Source organism: Molothrus ater, chromosome 29 (genome assembly GCF_012460135.2).
Source record: "Molothrus ater isolate BHLD 08-10-18 breed brown headed cowbird chromosome 29, BPBGC_Mater_1.1, whole genome shotgun sequence".
NCBI classification, from domain to species: domain Eukaryota; kingdom Metazoa; phylum Chordata; class Aves; order Passeriformes; family Icteridae; genus Molothrus; species Molothrus ater.
In genome coordinates, this window is record NC_050506.2 from 428067 (window position 1) to 451750 (window position 23684).

At 54.8% G+C, this 23684-nt stretch overlaps 2 protein-coding genes across 2 annotated transcripts; both read right to left on the reverse strand.

Annotated features, from left to right (window-relative positions):
• Window positions 1-7743: 7743 nt before the first annotated feature.
• On the reverse strand, window positions 7744-10199 carry LOC118696108 (protein S100-A11). The gene is made up of 3 exons (XM_036398050.2): window positions 9972-10199; window positions 8866-9003; window positions 7744-8038 (listed from the first exon to the last, which is right to left on the reverse strand). The coding sequence occupies exons 1-3, from the start codon at window positions 10182-10184 to the stop codon at window positions 7886-7888; spliced, it is 504 nt and encodes a 167-aa protein (XP_036253943.2). The 5' UTR covers window positions 10185-10199; the 3' UTR covers window positions 7744-7885.
• Window positions 10200-12667: 2468 nt separating this feature from the next.
• LOC118695854 (trichohyalin) lies at window positions 12668-20176 on the reverse strand. Its single transcript, XM_036397665.1, has 4 exons — window positions 20039-20176; window positions 18801-19669; window positions 17122-18647; window positions 12668-16893 (listed from the first exon to the last, which is right to left on the reverse strand). The coding sequence occupies exons 1-4, from the start codon at window positions 20174-20176 to the stop codon at window positions 12668-12670; spliced, it is 6759 nt and encodes a 2252-aa protein (XP_036253558.1).
• Window positions 20177-23684: the final 3508 nt, after the last annotated feature.

Sequence of the window (23684 nt, forward strand, 5' to 3'; positions counted from 1 at the left end):
AGCTTTAAAAATAGAAAAATTAAAGCCAAAAATTAAATAAAAAATAAAATTTAAGAAATAAAATAAATGCTTTAAAAATAGAAAAATTAAAACTAAAACTTAAATTAAAAATATAAAAAAATTAAAATAAAAAGCTTTAAAAATAGAAAAATAAAAAACAAAATTAATGAAGAAATAAAATTAAAAAAACCCAAAAGCTTTAAGAATAGAAAAATTAAAAAATAAAATTAAAAAATAAAATAAAAAGCTTTAAAAATAGAAAAATTAAAAATAAAAATTAAAAATAGAAAAATTTAAAAATAAAAAAATAAAATAACAAAATTAATCTAAATTAAATGAAAGCGAAAATAAAAAGTGTAAAATGCCGTAAAAGTTCCATTAAAGGTAGTGCTGTAATGCAAGACCCTCAAACACCACCACAAGCACCAGCTTGAGTTGGTTTAAAAATAGAAAAATTAAAAATAAAAAGTAAATTAAAAAAATTAAAAAATAAAATAAAAAGCTTTAAAACTAGAAAAATTAAAAAAAAAAATAAAATAAATGCTTTAAAACTAGAAAAATTAAAACTTACACAAAAAAATTTAAAAAATAAATGCTTTAAAAAAAGAAAACTAAAAAATAAAAATTAATTTGAAAAATAAAAAAAAGCTTTAAAACTAGAAAAATTTAAAAAAAATTAAATTAAAAAAAAAAATTAAATGATTTAAAAATAGAAAAAAAAAAAAAATAATTAAAAAATAACATTAAAAAAACCCAAAAGCTTTAAAATAGAAAAATTAAAAATAAAAATTAAATTAAAAAAAAAATTAAAAAATAAAATAAATGCTTTAAAAATAGAAAAATTTTAAAATAAAAATTAAATTAAAAAAATAAAAAGATTAAAAAATAGAAAAATAAAAAATAAAAATAAAAAGAAAATTAAAAAAAAATGCTTTAAAAATAGAAAAATTAAAAATAAAATTAAAAAAACTAAAAGCGTTAAAAATAGAAAAAAATAAAAATAAAATTAAAAAATAAAATTAAAAAATAAAATGCTCTAAAAATAGAAAAATTAAAAATAAAAAGTAAATTAAAAAAAATTAAAAAATAAAATAAAAAGTTTTAAAAGTAGAAAAATTAAAAAAAAATAAAAAAGAAAATTAAAAAAATAAAATAAATGCTTTAAAAATAGAAAAATTAAAAATAAAAATTAATTAAGAAATAACATTAAAAAAACTAAAAACGTTAAAAATAGAAAAAAATAAAAATAAAATTAAAAAATAAAATTAAAAAATAAAATAAAAAAATAAAATAAATGCTATAAAAATAGAAAAATTCAAAATAAAAATAAATAAAAAATAAAATTAAAAAATAAAAGCTTTAAAAATAGAAAAATTAAAAATAAAAAGTAAATAAAAAATAAAATTAAAAAATAAAATAAAAAGCTTTAAAACTAGAAAAATTAAAAATAAAAAATTAAATATAAAATAAAATTAAAAAATAAAATGAAAAGCTTTAAAACTAGAAAAATTAAAAATAAAAAATAAATATAAAATAAAATTAAAAAATAAAATGAAAAGCTTTAAAAATAGAAAAATTAAAAATAAAAATTAATTAAAAAATAAAAAAATTAAATAAAAGCTTTAAAAATAAAAAAAATTTAAAAAATTAAATTGAAAAAAATTTTAAAAAAGGCTGTAAAAATAGAAAAATAAAAAATAAAAATAAAAAATAAAATTAAAAAAAATAGTTAAAAATTAATGAAAAACAAATTAAACACCGTAAAGTGCTGTGAAGTACTGGAAAAGTTCCATAAAAGGTCGGGCCGAAATGCGGGACTGTCGTAAAACTGCCGTAAAGCGCGACTGTCGTAAAAGGTGCCGTAAAGCGCGACTGTCGTAAAAGGTGCCGTAAAGCGCGACTGTCGCAAAAGGGGCCGTAAAGCGCGACTGTCGCAAAAGGGGCCGTAAAGCGCGACTGTCGTAAAAGGTGCCGTAAAGCAAAACTGTCGTAAAAGGTGCCGTAAAGCGCGACTGTCGCAAAAGGTGCCGTAAAGCGCGACTGTCGCAAAAGGCGCCGTAAAGCGCGATTGCCGTAAAGCGCGACTGTCGCAAAAGGTGCCGTAAAGCGCGACTGTCGTAAAAGGTGCCGTAAAGCGCGACTGTCGCAAAAGGTGCAGTAAAGCGTCACTGTCGCAAAAGGGGCCGTAAAGCGCGACTGTCGTAAAAGCTGCCGTAAAGCGCGACTGTCGCAAAAGGTGCCGTAAAGCGCGACTGTCGCAAAAGCTGCCGTAAAGCGCGACTGTCGCAAAAGGTGCCGTAAAGTGCGACTGTCGTAAAAGGTGCCGTAAAGCGCGACTGTCGTAAAAGGTGCCGTAAAGCGCGATTGCCGTAAAGCGCGACTGTCACAAAAGCTGCCGTAAAGCGCGACTGTCGCAAAAGCTGCCGTAAAGCAAAACTGTCGTAAAAGGTGCCGTAAAGCAAAACTGTCGTAAAAGGTGCCGTAAAGCAAAACTGTCGCAAAAGGTGCCGTAAAGCGCGACTGTCGTAAAAGGTGCCGTAAAGCAAAACTGTCGCAAAAGGTGCCGTAAAGCGCGACTGTCGCAAAAGGTGCCGTAAAGCGCGACTGTCGCAAAAGGTGCCGTAAAGCAAAACTGTCGTAAAACGTGCCGTAAAGCAAAACTGTCGTAAAAGGTGCCGTAAAGCGCGACTGTCGCAAAAGGCGCCGTAAAGCGCGATTGCCGTAAAGCGCGACTGTCGCAAAAGGTGCCGTAAAGCGCGACTGTCGCAAAAGCTGCCGTAAAGCGCGACTGTCGCAAAGGGTGCCGTAAAGCAAAACTGTCGTAAAAGGCGCCGTAAAGCAAAACTGTCGTAAAAGGTGCCGTAAAGCGCGACTGTCGCAAAAGGCGCCGTAAAGCGCGATTGCCGTAAAGCGCGACTGTCGTAAAAGGTGCCGTAAAGCGCGACTGTCGCAAAAGGTGCCGTAAAGCGCGACTGTCGCAAAAGGTGCCGTAAAGCGTCACTGTCGCAAAAGGGGCCGTAAAGCAAAACTGTCGCAAAAGGTGCCGTAAAGAGCGACTGTCGCAAAAGGTGCCGTAAAGCGCGACTGTCGTAAAAGTTGCCGTAAAGCGCGACTGTCGCAAAAGGCGCCGTAAAGCGCGATTGCCGTAAAGCGCGACTGTCGTAAAAGGTGCCGTAAAGCGCGACTGTCGCAAAAGGGGCCGTAAAGCAAAACTGTCGCAAAAGGGGCCGTAAAGCAAAACTGTCGCAAAAGGTGCCGTAAAGCGCGACTGTCGCAAAAGGTGCCGTAAAGCGCGACTGTCGTAAAAGTTGCCGTAAAGCGCGACTGTCGCAAAAGGCGCCGTAAAGCGCGATTGCCGTAAAGCGCGACTGTCGTAAAAGGTGCCGTAAAGCGCGACTGTCGCAAAAGGTGCCGTAAAGCGCGACTGTCGCAAAAGGTGCCGTAAAGCGTCACTGTCGCAAAAGGGGCCGTAAAGCGCGACTGTCGTAAAAGCTGCCGTAAAGCGCGACTGTCGCAAAAGGTGCCGTAAAGCGCGACTGTCGCAAAAGGTGCCGTAAAGCGCGACTGTCGCAAAAGCTGCCGTAAAGCGCGACTGTCGCAAAGGGTGCCGTAAAGCAAAACTGTCGTAAAAGGTGCCGTAAAGCAAAACTGTCGTAAAAGGTGCCGTAAAGCGCGACTGTCGCAAAAGGTGTCGTAAAGTGCGACTGTCGTAAAAGGTGCCGTAAAGCGCGACTGTCGCAAAAGGCGCCGTAAAGCGCGATTGCCGTAAAGCGCGACTGTCGCAAAAGGTGCCGTAAAGCGCGACTGTCGCAAAAGGCGCCGTAAAGCGCGATTGCCGTAAAAGGTGCCGTAAAGCGCGACTGTCGCAAAAGGTGCCGTAAAGCGCGACTGTCGCAAAAGGTGCCGTAAAGCGCGGATGTCGTAAAAGGTGCCGTAAAGCGCGACTGTCGTAAAAGGTGCCGTAAAGCGCGACTGTCGTAAAAGGTGTAGTAAAGCGCGACTGTCGCAAAAGGTGCCGTAAAGCTCCACTGTCGTAAAAGGGGCCGTAAAGCGCGACTGTCGCAAAAGGTGCCGTAAAGCGCGACTGTCACAAAAGGGGCCGTAAAGCCCGACTGCCGCAAAAGGGGCCATGAAGCCCGACTGTGGTAAACGGCAGTGCTGTAAGGCTCTGGCCGAGGACGCTGCTTTTGCAGCATCGAGGCTGGTGACACACCAGTGTAATAACGGGACAAACTCACTCTGCCCACGACAGAGATCTCTGTAAGCATCTAAAGCCTTTCTAAAGTTCCATGCCAAGTCAGTTACCAAAACAGGAGCCAAAAATCCTCTTAGAATGAACTTTATTGAATTTTTCCAATGCTGACCGTTCAGCTGCGTTTACCAGAGACTTTTGGACACAGTTTGTATAAAGCACTTTAATAGTATCTCCCGCGGGGATTTGGCTGCCGGGGAGCTGCTCCCAGCTTGCAGGGCGCTGCTTGAGCTCTGTTTGCCGCACGGGGGATGCCCCCCGCAGCTGCCACGCCGAGCTCCGCTCCTCCTGCGACTCCGCCCCTCGCCGCCGCGAGTCTCCAGCCGGACACGCCCCCCATTTCCCCGTCGGACCCCGCCGCTCCGGTACCCGCGGTCCTGCTCACCCCTGCCGCCCCGCCCCCCGCCCTCGCGGTCCCGACACCCGTCCCCCCGGCCCCGGCCCCTCCCACCGCTCCCGCCATCCCCGCCTTTGCCATCCCGTCGGTCCCGGCTACCGCGGGCCCCGCCCCTCAATCCCGCCCACCGGCGTCCCGCGGCCCCGCCCCCTCCTGCCGCCGCCGCTGCTCTCCCCCCGTTACCCGCGAGTGCGGCCGCTCCCGCCCCCCCCACGTCCCCCTCGCCCCCTTTGCCGACCCAGCGGGGCCGGTGCTGGCCCGAGTCCCGTCGCTGCTGCTGCGTCTCTGCAGTTCCCCGCGGCTCCCGGATCTGCGGTGCCGAGCGCGCCTGGCGCGGCCGCGCTGCGTCTTCAGCGCCCCCTGTGCGCGTTGCCGCGGGAAGCTCTGCCCCCCCCACCCTCGCGTTCCAGTGCACGCCGCACACCCCGAGCCGCCCACGGGCCCCGCGGCAGGGCAAACACCCCCGGCTGACCCCGTCCCTGCCGGCGTTCCGGCGCAATCCCCCGGTCCCGGCACGGCACCGCTTGCGCTGGGACCGGAGCGCCCCAGCCCGCCCAGCCCGCCCGTGCCGGCGCCGCGGCGTCCGCTCCGGTGGCTGCAGCCTCTGCCGTGCCTGCCGCCGCTCCAGCGCTGCCTCCCGTCCGCGCCGCCCCTGCCCGCCGGGCCGGCAGCCACCCCAGCCCCCAGCGGCTGCACGCCGCGGCCCCCCCCGCCGCCTCCCCGCAGCACCTCCCGCCACCCGGGATCATCCCCCGCTGACGAGGCCGCCCCGCCGCCGCCCGTGGCCGCTTTCTCGCTCCTGCCGCCGCCGCTCCATGGCGGGCCGAGCCGCGCCTTCCCCAGCGCGGCCCCCCGCTTCAGAGCTGCTGGATGGCGCGGCTCCGCCGCCTCCTGCAACCACGGACGTCCCGGCGTTCCTTTCCACGGCCGCGGCCCCGGCTCCCGTTTCTGCAGCGCCGCCGCCTCCCGCACTCCCCAGCCCGCCCGCCGCCATCAGGGCTGTCCCCCCCGCTGCCCTAGTGACGTAATCCACGCATGCGCAGTTGCTACAACCCCCGCGATATCACTCCGCGCCGCCTCATCCAACCACAGCGCCGCTTCCGGGATCAGCCGCACGCATGCGCAGTTCTATTTCCACGGCTCCGCCGCCACCCCCCCCCCCCCGCCGCTTTGGTACAGCGCGGTCCCGGTTCCGAGCCGCTGCGTGTCGCTGTCCGGCCACAGCCGGCATCCCTGTGTGCTGGCACGGCGCTTCCGCCGCCACCGGGTCCGTACACGGCACCACAGCAGGCGAAAACTGCAGCGCCGTGCATGTATCCTTCCGCGTCTCTCCCTCTGCCGGACCTCTCTCGGCCGCATCACCGAGAGATCCCTCCCCAGCGCGCGCGCGCGCGACCCTGCACAACCGGCATCTGATATCCCTCCGCGTTTTCGCCTTCCGCACGCCTAGCACCGAGTGGGACTACTTTGTGTCACGATTCGTCCGCACACAAACCGGGCAACGAGGAGGGGGAGGCTGGAATATGACAGACCTGAGGGGAAAAACAAGGAATTCTTGAGGGCAAAACATGGAATTCCTGAGGGGGGAAGTGCAGGATTCCTGAGGGGCAAAATGTTGGAATTCCTGAGGGGAAAATGAGGGAATTCCTAAGGGGGGAAATGTTGGAATTCCTGAGGGGGAAATGAGGGAATTCCTGAGGGAGAAAATGTGGGAATTCCTGAGGGGGAACCCAAACCCTTCCCAGAGCTCCCAGCAGAGGCTCAGGACTGACAGCCACAAAACCAACCCCTAAATCCCGAGTTTTCACCCCTAAATCCCGAATTTTCACCCCTAAATCCTGAATTTTCACCCCTAAATCCCGAATTTTCACCCCTGAATCCTCTCTTTGTCCCTGCAGGTGACGGAGATCGGGAAGGACGTGCTGGGGCTGCGCATCAGCCCCCTCCAGTTCCGCTAGGAATTCTCCTGGAGAAGGAAATTCCCAGTCCCCCACCCCAGCTTTCCCCCCACTCCCTCCCCTTGGCCATTCCCATCCTCTCTTCCCGGTTTTTCCCCACTCTGGAATGCCAGATTGGGGTTTTTTTCCCCACATTTAGCAGGAATTTTTTTTTCCTTGTTCCCAGAGCAATTTTCCTGTGCTTTTATCCCAGTTTTTTTTTCCAGAGGGGGAAGGGGGGGCCTCTTCCCAAATCCTGGTTGTGACACAACCACCTCTGCTCCCCTTAAAATCCTAAAAAATTGCTAAAAAACCCTGGGATTGGCTCTGTAAATCCGAATCCAGGGAAATCCTGCTCCCTCTGGAAGTGTCTCTGTGTTTGTTGATTCCTCCTGTTGTCGCCATGGCAACTCAGTGAGCTCCCATTGTTAATAAAGTTCGTTAATGACCTGGATTTTCCTGGTTTGCAGCTCAGGACACACCAAAAAAAAAAAAAAAATTGGAATTTAATCCCTTTTCCCAGCTCTGCTTGGAGAGCTGGGAATTTTCCCGAGGATGGGATCGGCTCTCCTGGGATGATTCGGAGCTGTGTGTGTTAATTAGTGGGGTGCAATTAACGCCCCAATTAACCCTGAGGGCCCGTCCCGCGTTTCCAGGTGGAGTTTTGTCCTTTGGCACTCCCGGGTTTGGCCCCAGGGCACGGAAAAGGCTCCGGGATTCCCAAATTTGGGTGGATTCCGATCCCTGCAGGGGAGAGAGGGATGGGAATGACGATTCCAGGGATGCGATTCCAGGGATTGTCCTGCTGGGAATGTCCAGGGTGTGGAAGGAGGGGCTGGAAGTGTCCAGGGAATGGGGCTGGAAAAGGGAATGGAGAATCCTGAGGGGGCTCAGCCTGGAGAAAAGGGGGATCCAGGGGGGGTTTGGGATCTGATCCCAGGGAACGGGGGCAGGACAAGAGGGAACGGCCTCGATCTGTGCCAGGGCTGGAAATTTGGGATGGTTTTTCCATGGAAAAAGGGTTGGGAAGCACCGGAAGGGGCTCAGGGAGGGCTGGATCCCCATCCCTGCAGGGAATCCCTGGAATTTTGAGCAGGTGAGGATCACTTTGGGATTCCTCCCCCCCCACTTCACAGATGCCAGAATCCCTCGGGGTCTTCAACGTTTTCAACCTTTTATTTATCCATAAAAAAGCAGGGGGGGGAGGGGGGTAAAAAAGGGAATGCTCGCATTCCCTCACTTCCAGCATTCCATGGGGAATTCCGGGGGGGATCTGGGGTGGAGCCGGAGCCTCTGGGTTCAGGGTTTGGGGGATTTGAGGATCAGGGAGTCGTGGCAGGCCACGGCGATGCCCCCGATGAGGTTCAGGAACTCCTGGAAGTCCAACTGCCCGTCGCTGTTCATGTCCAGCTTCTTCATCATCCTGTCCACCACGCCCGGGTCCTTCTGGTTCTGGGGAAAAAAACCCCAAAAAAACGGGAATTTGTGCCTGGAATGAGGGGGGGGAATTCCCTGCCCAGGAAGGGAGGGGAGCTCAGGGAATCCTGGAGTGGTTTGGGATGGAGAATCCACCTTGAACAGCCACGTTCAGGGACGTTCCCACAATCCCATCCTGCTTCCAATCCCATCCTGGCACAGCCCCAGGGCTGGGACCCCCTGGATCATCCCATTGATCCCATCCCATCGATCCCATCCCATTCCATTGATCCCATCCCATCGATCCCATCCCATTCCATTGATCCCATTCTTCCCATGGATCCCATCCCATTGGTCCCATCCCAACCCGCTGATCCCATCCCAACCCCATGGATCCCATCCTCTCCCATCGATCCCATCCCATCCTATTGATCCCATCCCATTGATCCTATCCCCACCCCACTCCATGGATCCCATGGATCCCATCCCCATCCCAATCCCATGGATTGCATTGAGCCCATCCCATCAATCCCATGGATCCCATCCCCATCCCAATCCCATGGATCCCATCCCAATCCCATGGATCCCATCCCATCAATCCCCTCCCACCCCATGGATCCCATGGATCACATTGATCCCATGGATCCCACCCCATCAATCCCATCCCAATCCCATGGTTCACACTGATCCCATCCCAATCCCATGGATCCCATCCCCAACAATCCTATGGATCCCATCCCCATCCCATGGATCCCATCCCATCAATCCCCTCCTACTCCATGGATCCCATGGATCACATTGATCCCATGGATCCCACCCCATGGACCCCATCCCGTGGATCCCAGGCCCCCCCATTCCCGCACCTTGGTGAAGGCGGCCAGCTCGGTGTCCATGAAGGCGCGGAATTCCCGCTTGGAGAGGGTGCAGGAGTCGCCCTCGCGGCCGGCGTAGCGCTGGAACACGGCCAGCAGCGACTCGATGCAGCGCTCCGTCTCCGTGGGCTGGGCGGCCAAAATCCCGGGGTTTGGGGTCAGGGCAGGGCGGGGGAGCCCCCTCTGCCCGTCCCAGGTGTGCCGGGGGCAATCCTGGGATTTTTGGGAGCAGGGAGAGGCCCCCTCTGCCCATGCCAGGAGCAGTCGCGGTTTTTTGGGGATGAGGGAAGGGCTGGAGGAGCCTCCCGTGCCCATTCCAGGTGTGCCAGGGGCAATCCCAGTTTTTTGGGGATGAGGAGCCTCCTGCGCCCACTCCAGGCGTGCCAAGGAGCAACCCCGAGTTTTTTAGGGAGCAGGGAAGCCCCTCCTGGGCCCGCTCCAGCTTTTCCAAGAGCAATCCCGGCTGTTTCGGGCTGCGGGAAGGGCTCAGCCGGACCCGTCCCGCCGCATTTTTCCCTGGATTTCGCTCCCTGGCGCAGCGGGACGGGCCGGGAGCGGCTCCTGGAAAATGCCCTGGGGAGGCGGCGGATCCGTGCGAAGGGCCGGGCTGGATCCGCTCTTTCCCCGTTCCCCCCCCCATTTCTCCCCACCCCACCCCGAGTTTTCCTTGTTTTTCACCCAATTCCCCCGGGTTTTACCCATTTCCCCCGGTTTTTACCCCTTTTTCTGTTTTTCTCTGTTTTCCCCCTGTTTTCCCCCAGTTTTTTTCCTGTTTTTCTCTACTTTTTCTCATTTTCCTTCCGGTTTCTGCCCTGGTTTTCCCCCCATTTTCCACCCGTTTTTTACCTGTTTCTCCCACCCTGATTTTCCCCTTTTCCCCCGTTTTTCCCCCATTTTCCACCCGTTTTTTACCTGTTTCACCCCCCTGTTCTCCCCCTGTTTTCCCCCCATTTTTCCGTTTCTTCCCCCTATTCCTTCCTCCCCTTGGGACCACGCCCTATCCCCTCCCACTCCGATTTTGGGGCGTTTTGCCGGAAAATCTCCATTTTCCGCCGCTCGGGATCCATCTGCCCCCCAGATTCCCGGGAATCCCTCACCATGGCTGGGACAGGCGGCGGCTCCGCTCCGGTTTGGAGTTGCAGGATGGGGAGAAAAAGCTCGGGGAAAGTTCGGGAGCCCCGCCCGGGCTGAGTCAGCCCCGGACGCGTTGGGCAATTCCCGTTTCCAGCGCAACCGCGGCTCCTCCCGCGCCCCTGGAATGTGCCCGGCCCGGTCCGGGGCTTTGCGGGCATTCCCGAATCCGGCTCCATCCCCGTTTGCTCCTTGGGATATCCCTGGAGTCGTCCTCGGGCATGGGAGCGGGGGGAAAATACTAAAGATCTTAACGGGGAGGTTGGGGGAAAAGGGGGGAAATTTCCTTAAAAATCTTCCGGGAGAGACTGGAAAAGGGAAAATCCCAAAATATTCAGGAGGAGGCTGGAGAAGGAAAAAGGGAAAAATTCCCAAAAATCTTCTGGGGGGAGCCTGGAGCAGAGAGGGGTTAAAAACCAGGGATCAGGATGAGTTTTGGGATCCCGGGAATTCTGATCTGGGACTCGGGAGATTTTCCCTTTCCCCTCAATTTCCTGCCCCCGAACTCCCATTTTTTCCCGAATTTTGGGGTTTTCCCCCAATCCGTCTCTCCCAAAGGGAATTTTCCCGAGCTGGGATCTCCCTTTGGGTTTTCCCTCCCGCTCAGAACCCCCCGGTGACATCGCGGGGGGAAGGGGAGGCGACATTTCCCTGTGCCAGGGCCAATCCCGGGCATCTGGGACATTCCGGTCCCGGAGGCTGCGGGAGGGAGACGCCGCCATCTGTGCGGCCACATGGCCGTGACACTGTCCCTGGCACTGCCACCGAGCTGTGCCACTGTCCCTGGCATTGCCACCAAGGGCTGACAGCTGTGTCACTGTCCCTGGCATTGCCACCGAGCTGTGTCACTGTCCCTGGCACTGCCACCAAGGGCTGACAGCTGTGTCACTGTCCCTGGCACTGCCACCGAGCCCTGCCACTGTCCCTGGCATTGTCACCAAGGGCTGACAGCTGTGTCACTGTCCCTGGCACTGCCACCGAGCTGTGTCACTGTCCCTGGCATTGTCACCAAGGGCTGACAGCTGTGTCACTGTCCCTGGCACTGCCACCAAGCTGTGTCACTGTCCCTGGCATTGCCACCAAGCTGTGTCACTGTCCCTGGCACTGCCACCAAGGGCTGACAGCTGTGTCACTGTCCCTGGCATTGCCACCGAGTTGTGTCACTGTCCCTGGCACTGTCACCCAGTCCTGCCACTGTCACTGTCCCTGGCACTGTCCCTGGCACTGTCCCTGGCACTGTCACCCAGTCCTGCCACTGTCACTGTCCCTGGCACTGTCACCCAGTCCTGCCACTGTCACTGTCCCTGGCACTGTCACTGAGCTGTGTCACTGTCCCTGGCATTGCCACCGAGCTGTGCCACTGTCCCTGGCACTGTCACCCAGTCCTGGCACTGTCCCTGGCACTGTCACCCAGTCCTGCCACTGTCACTGTCCCTGGCACTGTCCCTGGCACTGTCACCCAGCTGTGTCCCTGTCCCCATCACTGAGCTCTGCCAGTGTCACTGTTCCTGTCCCTGGCACTGCCACCAAGGGCTGGCAGCTGTGTCACCGCCCCTGGCATTGTCACTGAGCCCTGCCAGTGTCACTGTTCCTGTTCCTGTCACTGTCCCTGCCCCTGGCATTGTCACCAAGTGCTGGCAGCTGTGTCACCACCCCTGGCATTGTCACCGAGCCCTGCCAGTGTCACCGTTCCTGTTCCCGTGACTGTTCCTGTCCCTGTCCCCATCACTCAGGGTCAGTGCAGGGACGGAGTCTTGGGAGAGCCCCTGGCTCCAGCCTGGAGTGGGACATGGGAATGGGAATTGGGGATTGGGGATTGGGTGGGATTTGGGGTCAGGAGGAGTTTGGGGACTGAACTGGGAATGTCTGCCTGACCCAAACTGGGAATGCCTGATCTGAACTGGGAATGCCTGACCCAAACTGGGAATGCCAGATCCCAAACTGGGAATGCCTGATCCCAAACTGGGAATGCCTGATCTGAACTGGGAATGCTTGATCTGAACTGGGAATGCCGGATCCAAACTGGGAATTCCTGACCCAAACTGGGAATGCCGGATCCCAGCCCTCCCAGCCCTCCCAGCCCTCTGGAAGGTGACGCTCGGAGCCTCTGCAGGAATCAGCCGTTTATTCCCATTTTCCATGCGATAAAAAGGAAGGAAAAGGAAAAGGAGGAGAAGGAGAATCCCCCACCCACCACCAGCACCCTGTGGCTCCAAACCCCTGGGCCTGGAGCTGGAATTCTGCTGGAATCAAGGCTAAAAAGGTGATTTTTTTTTTCCCCAGCCTTGAGGATTTCCAGGCCCCAAAATCAGGAATTTTTTTGGAGTTTAACGGCAGAAGCCAAGAGCAGCCCCAGCCCCAGGGCTGAGGGGAACCTGAAGTGACACCCCAGGGTGCAAAAGAGGACAGAGGCACCCAAGGACTCCAATTAGAGCAGAAAAAGTGATTAAATATCGAGGGACACACCCAGCAGGGAAGCAGAAACTCTGGATCCGGGAGGATCTTGCTTCCTGCTGAGGATTCATTCCAGGGAAAAGCCCCCAGACCCCACTGGACACCCCAGGATCCTTTTGAGTCCATCACTGCTGGGCCACCACATCCTGAGGGGCAGAAGTGATCCTCAAAAGGACCTGGAGAGGCTCCGGGGAGAGGCAGATCCCCCTCAGGACGTCTTGGATTCATCCCTGGGGCGGCTCGGGGCCTCCTGCGGGGGCTCCTGGCCCTGCTTGGTGCCACCTTCCCGAGAAACCCGGGAATTTTCGGGTTCCCGGGGGCTCCTCTGGCTGGGTTCCTCCTCAGGAGCCTCCTCGCCCTCCTGGGTTCCCTCCCTGAGGGTCTCTCCGGGCTCTCTCCTCTCCGCATCCCGGCGTTCCGGGGGGATGCAGCCCTTGGCCTCGCCATCCTCGCGCTCTCTCCGGGGGCAGCCGGATCCGGGCTCCCGCGGGGCCTTCTGGGGCCCCTCGCCCTGGGGCTGACCCTGCTCCACCTCGGGGACCTCGGGGCGCCTCCGGAGCTCCTTGGATTTCACCCGCTCGCCCTTCACGGCCTCCGGCTCGCCGGAATCCCGCGGGGCGCCGGAATCCCGCGGGGCTCCGTCCTTCGCCTCTTTTCCGGATCTTTCCCGGGGCTCATCCAGACCCTCGTCGGGCTTTTCCTGGGGGCATTGGGATGGTGGCACCTCGGGGTGGCCCCTGAGGGGGTCACTCGGTGGCCGCGGGGACGCGGGGCAGGTCCGGACGCGCACGGGCCGGCCCCGCTGGCCGGGCTGGCGGCACACGATCTCGTAGGTGGCGGCCTCGGGGTCCTGCAGGTTCTGGATGACGTGCACCAAGTAGGCCACGGTCTGGGGCTCCAGGGGCTCGGGGAGCAGCCGCACCTCGGGCCGGACATCGGGGTCAGCGGGGCGGTACCGGACCCTGAGGTCACTGACGGGCGCCTCCTGTCCCGGGGGGCAGAGATCAACGGTGTCCACGTCCAGGGTCTGGTACCGGCACCGGCCCGGCTCCAGATCCTCCTCCTCATCTTCTTCCTCCACGACCTCCAGCCTGATCTCCTCCCTCTGGTCAGCGATGGTCACTTCTGCCTCCCTGTCCCGTGCTTGGCGGCTGCGGCGCTCAGACACCTCCAGCTCCCGTTCCTGGTCGATTCTCCTCTCCCTCAGGGTCTCCTCTCTTTCTCTTCTGGGGCAAATTCTTCTGTCTTCTCCACGCTCACAGGGACGCTCTCTCCTCCTCAGCTCCTCACCTCGTTCCTGGATCTCACGGCGCACTTTGACATCGGCTTCAGCTGCTGCCACTGAGATCTCTCTGTCCCTCTCGTACCTCAGGGTTTCTCTTTGCCTCCTTCCATCATCTTCAATCTCACGGATGTCTTGCTCACGTCTGTCCCGTGTCTCTCTCCGGCCAACTCTGGTCACTTCTTCCTCCCTTTCTCGTGGCCGGCGCTCAGACACCTCCAGCTCCCGTTCCTGGTCAATTCTCCTCTCCCTCAGGTCTGCTTCCCTCTCTCTGATCCGGGCGATTCTCCTCTCTGGTTCTGCTTCCTCCTCACGCTCACAGGGACGCTCTCTCCTCCTCAGCTCCTCTCGTGGTTCCCGTTCCCGGATCTCACGGCGCACTTTGACATCGGCTTCTGCCACTGAGATCTCTCTGTCCCTCTCGTACCTCAGGGTTTCTCTTTGCCTCCTCCCATCATCTTCAATCTCACGGATGTCTCGCTCACGTCTGTCCCGTGTCTCTCTCCGGCCAACTCTGGTCACTTCTTCCTCACATTCTTGTGCCCGGCGCTCAGACACCTCCACGTCCCGTTCCTGGTCGATTCTCCTCTCTCTCAGGTCTGCTTCCCTCTCTCTGACCCGGGAGATTCTCCTCTCTGGTTCTGCTTCCTGCTCACGCTCACAGGGACGCTCTCTCCTCCTCAGCTCCTCACCTCGTTCCCGGATCTCACGGCGCACTTTGACGTCGGCTTCAGCTGCTGCCACTGAGATCTCTCTGTCCCTCTCGTACCTCACTGATTCTCTCTGTCTCCTCCCATCAGCTTCAATCTCACGAATTTCTCGCCCTTGTCTCTCCTCCCTTTCCCTTGCCCGGCGCTCAGACACCTCCAGCTCCTGTTCCTGGTCGATTCTCCTCTCTCTCAGGTCTGCTTCCCTCTCTCTGACCCGGGCGATTCTCCTCTCTGGTTCTGCTTCCTCCTCACGCTCACAGGGACGCTCTCTCCTTCTCAGCTCCTCACCTCGTTCCCGGATCTCACGGCGCACTTTGACATCGGCTTCTGCTGCTGCCACTGAGATCTCTCTGTCCCTCTCGTACCTCAGGGTTTCTCTCTGTCTCCTCCCATCACCTTCAATCTCACGAATGTCACGAATTTCACATCTGTCCCGTGTCTCTCTCTGGCCAATGGCAGCCACTTCTTCCCTTTCCCGTGTCCGGCGCTCAGACACCTCCAGCTCCCGTTCCTGGTCAATTCTCCTCTCTCTCAGGTCTGCTTCGCTCTCTCTGACCCGGGAGATTCTCCTCTCTGGCTCTGCTTCCTGCTCACGCTCACAGGGACGCTCTCTCCTCCTCAGCTCCTCTCGTGGTTCCCGGATCTCACGGCGCACTTTGACATCGGCTTCCGCTGCTGCCACTGAGATCTCTCTGTCCCTCTCGTACCTCAGGGTTTCTCTCTGTCTCCTCCCATCATCTTCAATCTCACGGATGTCTCGCTCTCGTCTGTCCCGTGTCTCTCTCCGGCCAACTCTGGTCACTTCTTCCTCCCTTTCTCGTGCCCGGCGCTCAGAGCCCTCCAGCTCCCGTTCCTGGTCGATTCTCCTCTCCCTCAGGGTCTCCTCTCTTTCTCTTCTGGGGCAAATTCTTCTGTCTTCTCCACACTCACGGGGACCATCTCTCCTTCTCAGCTCCTCACCTCGTTCCCGGATCTCACGGCGCACTTTGACATCGGCTTCTGCCACTGAGATCTCTCTGTCCCTCTCGTACCTCAGGGTTTCTCTTTGTCTCCTCCCATCAGCTTCAATCTCACGGATGTCTCGCTCTCGTCTGTCCCGTGTCTCTCTCTGGCCAATGGCAGCCACTTCTTCCCTTTCCCGTGTCCGGCACTCAGACAACTCCAGCTCCAGCTCCCGTTCCTGGTCAATTCTCCTCTCTCTCAGGTCTGCTTCGCTCTCTCTGACCCGGGAGATTCTCCTCTCTGGTTCTGCTTCCTCCTCACGCTCACAGGGACGCTCTCTCCTTCTCAGCTCCTCACCTCGTTCCCGGATCTCACAGCGCACTTTGACATCGGCTTCAGCTGCTGCCACTGAGATCTCTCTGTCCCTCTCATACCTCACTGATTCTCTCTGTCTTCTTGCATCAGCCTCAAGTTCACGGATCTCACGAATTTCACGTCTGTCCCGTGTCTCTCTCCGGCTGCCTCTGGCCACTTCTTCCCTTTCCCGTGTCCGGCGCTCAGACACCTCCACCTCCATGTCCAGCTCCTGGTCAATTCTCCTCTCTCTCAGGGCCTCTTCCCTCTCTCTGACCCGGGAGATTCTCCTCTCTGGCTCTGCTTCCTCCTCACGCTCACAGGGACGCTCTCTCCTTCTCAGCTCCTCTTGTGGTTCCTGTTCCCGGATCTCACGGCGCACTTTGACATCGGCTTCAGCTGCTGCCACTGAGATCTCTCTGTCCCTCTCATACCTCAGGGTTTCTCTCTGTCTCCTTCCATCATCTTGAATCTCACGGATGTCTCGCTCTCGTCTGTCCCGTGTCTCTCTCCGGCCAACTCTGGTCACTTCTTCCTCCGTTTCCCTTGCCCGGCACTCAGAGCCCTTCACCTCCAGCTCCCGTTCCTGGTCGATTCTCCTCTCCCTCAGGGCCTCCTCTCTTTCTCTTCTGGGGCAAATTTTTCTGTCTTCTCCACACTCACGGGGACCATCTCTCCTTCTCAGCTCCTCACCTCGTTCCCGGATCTCACGGCGCACTTTGACGTCGGCTTCAGCTGCTGCCACTGAGATCTCTCTGTCCCTCTCGTACCTCAGGGTTTCTCTTTGTTTTCTTGCATCAGCCTCAAGTTCATGGATCTCACGAATTTCACGTCTGTCCCGTGTGTCTCTCTGGCCAACTGTGGCCTCTTCATCCACCCTTTCCTGTGCCCGGCGCTCAGACACCTCCACGTCCCGTTCCTGGTCAATTCTCCTCTCTCTCCGGTCTGCTTCCCTCTCTCTGACCCGGGCAATTCTCCTCTCTGGCTCTGCTTCCTCCTCACGCTCACAGGGACGCTCTCTCCTTCTCAGCTCCTCTCGTGGTTCCCGGATCTCACGGCGCACTTTGACATCGGCTTCTGCTGCTGCCACTGAGATCTCTCTGTCCCTCTCATACCTCAGGGTTTCTCTCTGTCTCCTCCCATCATCTTCAATCTCACGGATGTCTCGCTCACGTCTGTCCCGTGTCTCTCTCCGGCCAACTCTGGTCACTTCTTCCTCCCTTTCCCTTGCCTGCTGCTCAGAGCCCTCCAGCTCCAGCTCCCGTTCCTGGTCGATTCTCCTCTCCCTCAGGGTCTCCTCTCTTTCTCTTCTGGGGCAAATTCTTCTGTCTTCTCCACACTCATGGGGACCATCTCTCCTTCTCAGCTCCTCACCTCGTTCCCGGATCTCACGGCGCACTTTGACATCGGCTTCAGCTGCTGCCACTGAGATCTCTCTGTCCCTCTCATACCTCAGGGTTTCTCTCTGTCTCCTTCCATCATCTTGAATCTCACGGATGTCTCGCTCTCGTCTGTCCCGTGTCTCTCTCCGGCCAACTCTGGTCACTTCTTCCTCCCATTCTTGTGCCCGGCGCTCAGAGCCCTTCACCTCCAGCTCCCGTTCCTGGTCAATTCTCCTCTCTCTCCGGTCTGCTTCCCTCTCTATGACCCGGGCGATTCTCCTCTCTGGTTCTGCTTCCTCCTCACGCTCACGGGGACGCTCTCTCCTTCTCAGCTCCTCTCGTGGTTCCCGGATCTCACGGCGCACTTTGACATCGGCTTCTGCTGCTGCCACTGAGATCTCTCTGTCCCTCTCATACCTCAGGGTTTCTCTCCGTCTCCTCCCATCACCTTCAATCTCACAAATGTCACACTCTCGTCTGTCCCGTGTCTCTCTCTGGCCAATGGCAGCCACTTCTTCCCTTTCCCGTGTCCGGCGCTCAGAGCCCTCCAGCTCCCGTTCCTGGTCGATTCTCCTCTCTCTCAGGTCTGCTTCGCTCTCTCTTACCTGGGCGATTCTCCTCTCTGGTTCTGCTTCCTCCTCACGCTCACAGGGACGCTCTCTCCTTCTCAGCTCCTCACCTCGTTCCCGGATCTCACGGCGCACTTTGACATCGGCTTCAGCTGCTGCCACTGAGATCTCTCTGTCCCTCTCATACCTCAGGGTTTCTCTCTGTCTTCTTGCATCAGCCTCAAGTTCACGGATCTCACGAATTTCACGTCTGTCCCGTGTCTCTCTCCGGCTGCCTCTGGCCACTTCTTCACTCCTTTCCCGTGTCCGGTGCTCAGGCACCTCCACCTCCACATCCAGCTCCTGGTCAATTCTCCTCTCTCTCCGGTCTGCTTCCCTCTCTCTGACCCGGGAGATTCTCCTCTCTGGCTCTGCTTCCTCCTCACGCTCACAGGGACGCTCTCTCCTCCTCAGCTCCTCACCTCGTTCCCGGATCTCACGGCGCACTTTGACATCGGCTTCAGCTGCTGCCACTGAGATCTCTCTGTCCCTCTCGTACCTCAGGGTTTCTCTCTGTCTCCTTCCATCAGCTTCAATCTCACGAATTTCTCGCCCTTGTCTCTCCTCCCTTTCCCGTGCCCAGCGCTCAGAGCCCTTCACCTCCAGCTCCCGTTCCTGGTCGATTCTCCTCTCCCTCAGGGTCTCCTCTCTTTCTCTTCTGGGGCAAATTCTTCTCTCTTCTCCACGCTCACAGGGACGCTCTCTCCTCCTCAGCTCCTCTCGTGGTTCCCGGATCTCACGGCGCACTTTGACATCGGCTTCTGCCACTGAGATCTCTCTGTCCCTCTCGTACCTCAGGGTTTCTCTCTGTCTCCTCCCATCAGTTTCAGTCTCACGGATGTCTCGCTCACGTCTGTCCCGTGTCTCTCTCTGGCCAATGGCAGCCACTTCTTCCTCCCTTTCCCGTGTTCTGCGCTCCGACACCTCCACCTCCATCTCCTGTTCCTCATCCACCCTTCTCTCTCTCCTTCTCCCTTTTCTTCTGGGATCATCTCTTTCTTCCCTCTCCTGCTTCTCCCGGATCTCCCTCTCCCTTTCTGCAGATTCCAGCTCCCGTTCCCGCTTTGTTCTCTGTCTGTAGCCCCGTTCCTCTGGCTCTGCTCTCCCACATTCCCCGAGGTCGATCTCTAATGGTTCCTCCAGGTACGACTGGTGTGGCCGCCTGGACTCCGCACATTCCAGCTCAGCCGCCCGGCCGCTTCTCCGTTCCAGCTCTCTTTGTCCCAGCTCACGCCGGCGGTGGCAGCTCCTCTCTTCCCGGAGCAATTCGGGTTCCTGTGGCCAATTGTCACCTTCTCCATCTGCTCCTCGTGGCCGCTGGGCTCTTTCATCACGCCCTGGCTCCTGGCGGCTCCACCGGTCCGGCCGTGGTTGGGGTTCTCGGCATTGCTTGCCCGTCCTCACGTCTGCCACTTCTTCCTCCTGGTCTCTCCTGTCTCCCTCTCGTCTGTCCTGCTCCGGGGGCTGCCGCCTTCTCCGGCTCTCCCGCTGCTCGCTCGGTTCCTGGCTCCGTTCCTGGTATTCCTGAGGGATCAGCTCCCCGCGCGGTTCCTTCCCACTCCGCGTGCGACGTTCCTGCTGATCCCTCCTTGTTTCCTCTGAGATTTCCACCTCCCTGACCCTGAGGTCTCCTTGCAGCTCAGCCTCACGAATCCTCTCCCAGGTTTGTCGTTCCTCCTCCTCCTCCTCCTCCTCCTCCTCCTGGAGCTGCCGGCGGCTCCCTCTGCTCCTGAATTCCGGCTCCCGCAGGGATTTTCCTCCGGTCGGGAGCTTTGTCCTCTGCACCAGGAACGGGGCCCTCGGCTGGAACCAGAAGCAGCACTTGGCCACCCGGAACACCAGGAGGAGGAACTCGTTGAAATCGATGTCCCCGTCCCCATCCCACTCCAGGAACTGCAGGATCTTCTCGATGGTCTGAGGGTCGTGAGGCTTCTGCAGGGAAAAAACATGGGGTGGGGGGAAAAAGGGGAATTTTTGTCTTCCTCCTCCTTGGGGGACATCGATTGCAACAATGGGAAGAGTCACAGGAATTCTCCTTCCATCTCTCATAATTTCACTTTTAGGGCTCAGCACCAGCTGTGGGAATTCATTCCCCAAAATCCCCCCTGGATCCCCCTTTTCTCCAGGCTGAGCCCCCCCAGCTCCCTCAGGAATTCTCCATTCCCTTCCCGGCACAAAGGAACCCAACCTTTGGTGGAACCCAACCTTTGGTGGAACCCAGCCTTTGGTGGAACCCTCCCTGTTCCCTTTCCAGGGAGGATTTTGCCATTCCCACATCCCGGCCCTTCCCGCAGCGCTCACCACCAGGGAATCTGCGAACTCCCTCTGGATCAGCTCCCTCATCCTCCTGCGGCTGAGCCCGGAGCCGTCCCCATCTCCCCGGGCGTGCTGCTGGAAGACGCCGACGATGGTGGCGATGCTGTCCAAGAACGGGGACATCCTGCAGATCCGAGCGAGCCTGCGAGGGATAGGAGCAGATCGGGGGCTGGGGGATCCCCTTGGGAAGAGGGAGGAGAATTCCCGGCTCCGTGTTCCCCCCTGGGAACACATTCCGGGGTTTCAGTGGGATGGGGAGTGGCCTCTGGCCTCGCCACGGACGCGTTTGGGTGACGTCGGAGCGGGAATGGTGACGGGGATGCGGTGACGGGGAGGGACCCGGCGGTGCTGACTCGGGAGGTGCCCCCAGATCCTGCCCCGTGGGGTTATCCCATGGAATATTTCCTTGGAATGGGCACTAAATGGAACCAGTCCAACCCTCTGCTGTCCAGGGAGGTCTCCACAGAGCTTCTCCTCTCCAGGTGAACACCTCCAGCTCTCCCAACCTTCCCCCAGCCCTTGGAGCATCTCCATGGCCTCATTCCAGGACTTCCTGGTGTTTCCAAGATCCGTCCCTGTGATCCTGGTGAGAGCAGCTTTAACCCAACCCAAGACAAGATCTGGGGCAGAGACCTCAAGAGCTGCGTCTGGAAACCTCCAAAGCCTCCTCCTTCCCTCCTTCCTCCCTTGTGGCATCCCCAAGCCGCCCATGGGGAACCTCCGTGCCCGATCTGATCCCGGGGAGCTGCGCCGTGCCCGATTCCCGCCTCCGGAACGTGCCCGGGCACACGAGCACTCCCTGCCCCGTGGAAACGCCGGAATTTCCACGGAGAAGGGGCCACTGCTCCGGCCGGGAGCTGACCCCACACCCAAGGAAGCCCCCAGACTTCTCCCCTATTCCCTTCCCTCAGCGACAACCCAACCCAACAACCCCAACAGGGAGAAACCCTTGGATATTCCCAAAAAAACGCCGGGAACGACTCTCCCGTCCACCGTGAACCCCGGGGAAACACCAGAATTCCCAACCAAGGGGAAAATTCCCGGCAGAGGGAACATTCCCAAGGGAGCCACTCACCCAAGTCACCGTCGGGAGCGAGTGGGATTCCTGGGAAGCCGTGCGGAGCCAGGCGAGGACGGGGCTGCTTTTATAGGGTCCCCGTTGGGGTTGGAGAGGAGCCACCCTTCGTGGACGTTGTCCTGATTCATCCTGGGCCAAGCCCAGTCCCAAACGGGTTATTTGGCTTTATCAACCCTTCCCTATCATTTTCGCCCCGAAATAGCAGCGGCTCTTCAGGCCGGTTCCGCCTAATCCTGGAAAATCCTGGCTGTAAAATCCTTTTATGGTCGAGTTTCGGATTTTTTTGGGGGGAATCTGGAAGGACTCCAGAGCGTAAATGGAGGAGGGTGGATTTCAGTGTAAATATTTGTGTTATGGGTGGGGGTTTATGTCTTTAACACCTGCAAAACCACATGAAAATAGGGATTAATATTTAAATTAAATTAATTAAATTAATTAAATTAATTAAAAAGAAAATTTAAGTGCTGATGGCAGCAGGGCTCAGGATGAGCAGATCAGGGACAATCAAGATCTTTATGACCCACGTAATTCGTCCCACAGTTCCAAAGGGGATTTTTGTCTCTTTTTTGTGCATTTCCTTTGGAATTTCAAGCCCGAGGTCACTGAGCTTTGGATCAGGCAAAGGGAAGAAGATTTCAGCCCTAAAATCTGGGTGAGATTCCCCAAATCCTCCTGCTTTTGGTTCGTGGGACACCCCTATAGAGTTTTATTCTTATTTTTACTTCTCATTAATGAGTATTTGGCCACATTATCCAATATAAAAAATAAACCAACCCCAACCATTTTTAAACTATTAAATGGATTTTTAAATGGATTTTTGAACAAGGAAATTGTAATCAATTGATGACTTTTCATTGAGAAAAATCACGATGAAACTTCTAATATTAATTGGACCATCTTAATTTCAACTTGGCTGGATTTTAATTAAAAATAAAAGCAGAAACCTCTGCTGAGAGGCCGATTAATGCTGAATTTCCTTCGGCTGCCCTCGGGCCGTAATTACCTCGCAATCTCCCTATTTTTTAATTTAATCTTCGAACGGCAAATTAATTAACTCTTCCTTTATTCCCCAGGAACTCGTAGAGGAAATCTGGAAAATTCCAGAGCCTGGATTTGGGGTTTGGAGGGGGGACAGGGTGACGGGGACATCACGGGGGCCACCTCAGAGCAGGAACTCGTCCCGCAGCCTCGCCCGCGGCTCACCCTGGGTGTAGGAGCCCAATTAATTAACGCTGGCTAATTAATAACCTCGGGGACACTCAGCCCAGGGATTTGTCCCCAACGTTCATTTTTGGTTTTTTTTTTTTTTTTTTTTTTTGAACCTGGATTAAATTACCCTGGTGCAAATTAGGCCCCGCCTGGGCCATAATGACACCCTTGGGACGCTGTAATTTTGGGGTGGATTTTTTGGGTGATTATGCAAATGAGGGGGGGTTTGGTGGCCTGTAACTGTCTGGAATCCCCACCCCAGGGGCTGGGACCTCAGAAATCCGCCTTGGAAAAGGTTCCTGGCCTCAGGAGCGCTTTCCTGGGATTTGGTGACATTCCCAGGATGAGGCAACGAGGCTCCAGGCACGTCCTGGTGGTGCTGAGCCCCTTTTCCTGCTGGGCTTGCCCCAAAAATGCTTTTCCCGAGGCTCCAGGTGTGTCCTGGCAGTGCTTATGGGACTGGGGTGGGATTTTTTGGGATTTCAGGTTCCTTTCCAACTCAAACCATTCCAGAATTCCCTTGGCCGGTTTAGATGGGATTTTAGGGATCAGTCCTTCCCTGGCCCAGGTTATTCCATGGATTCCCCATCCCTGGAAGTGCCCAAGGCCAGGCCGGACCCACCTGGGATGGTGGAATTTGTCCCGCCCGGGTGCTGGGACGCTTTTCCAGCCGGGATGTGGACGAGCAGTGGGATGAGGTCAGCGGGGCTCATTCCGGGCTGGGGCACCAGGACTCCTCGCCCCACTCATCCTGTTTGTCCCCGGCTGTCACCTGCCCCCAATCTGCGCCATCGGGGCCCGGCCGAGGTCCCCACGCCTCGTCTGAGGTCGGTGACACGCAGGACACGGAGCCCCGGGTGCCACCTCCGACGTCACCCCCGAGACGGCCCCGAATCCCACAGCGGCCTCAGCTCTGAATCAGAAATCCCAGACCAGAAACCGCCCCCCTGCCCACGGGGATGTGGAATCCCAAGATTCCCCCGGAATTCCCCGGATCGGGCACGGATTTGTGGAATTTTGGGATGAGTCTTTGGTGGGGTGGTGGGGGGAATCAGCTGTGCACACTCCGAGGGAGGGTTGGGAATTCCAACTATCCCACCCAGAGCAGCACGGGGCAGGGTTGGGAATTCTGGATATCCCACCCAAATCCAGCTTTTATAGGATTGGGATTCCAGCCTGGGAATGCCAGGGGAGACACCCCTGAAACGCCCCTCACCCAATTCCCTCACATTTATTTGCTTTTTTCTCATTAATGAGGATTTTCTCCAGAATTAATTGCTGGCCCCTCCCACGGGCACCCCCGGCAGGAACTGGGCAGGAACTGGGCAGGAATTGGGCAGGAAT

What these genes read in the sequence shown, in the direction of transcription:
- LOC118696108 (XM_036398050.2), bottom strand. Translation starts at nt 10,184, where the DNA reads ATGGAGCCGGATTCGGGAATGCCCGCAAAGCCCCGGACCGGGCCGGGC. An exon ending in CGCCGCCTGTCCCAGCCATG is followed by an intron (nt 9,004 to 9,971) that starts GTGAGGGATTCC and finishes TTGGCCGCCCAG; the next exon opens with CCCACGGAGACGGAGCGCTG. An exon ending in AGCTGGCCGCCTTCACCAAG is followed by an intron (nt 8,039 to 8,865) that starts GTGCGGGAATGG and finishes TTTTTTCCCCAG; the next exon opens with AACCAGAAGGACCCGGGCGT.
- LOC118695854 (XM_036397665.1), bottom strand. Translation starts at nt 20,176, where the DNA reads ATGTCCCCGTTCTTGGACAGCATCGCCACCATCGTCGGCGTCTTCCAG. An exon ending in GGCTACAGACAGAGAACAAA is followed by an intron (nt 18,648 to 18,800) that starts GCGGGAACGGGA and finishes GTCGGAGCGCAG; the next exon opens with AACACGGGAAAGGGAGGAAG. An exon ending in CCGTGAGATCCGGGAACGAG is followed by an intron (nt 16,894 to 17,121) that starts GTGAGGAGCTGA and finishes GTGAGATTGAAG; the next exon opens with ATGATGGGAGGAGACAGAGA.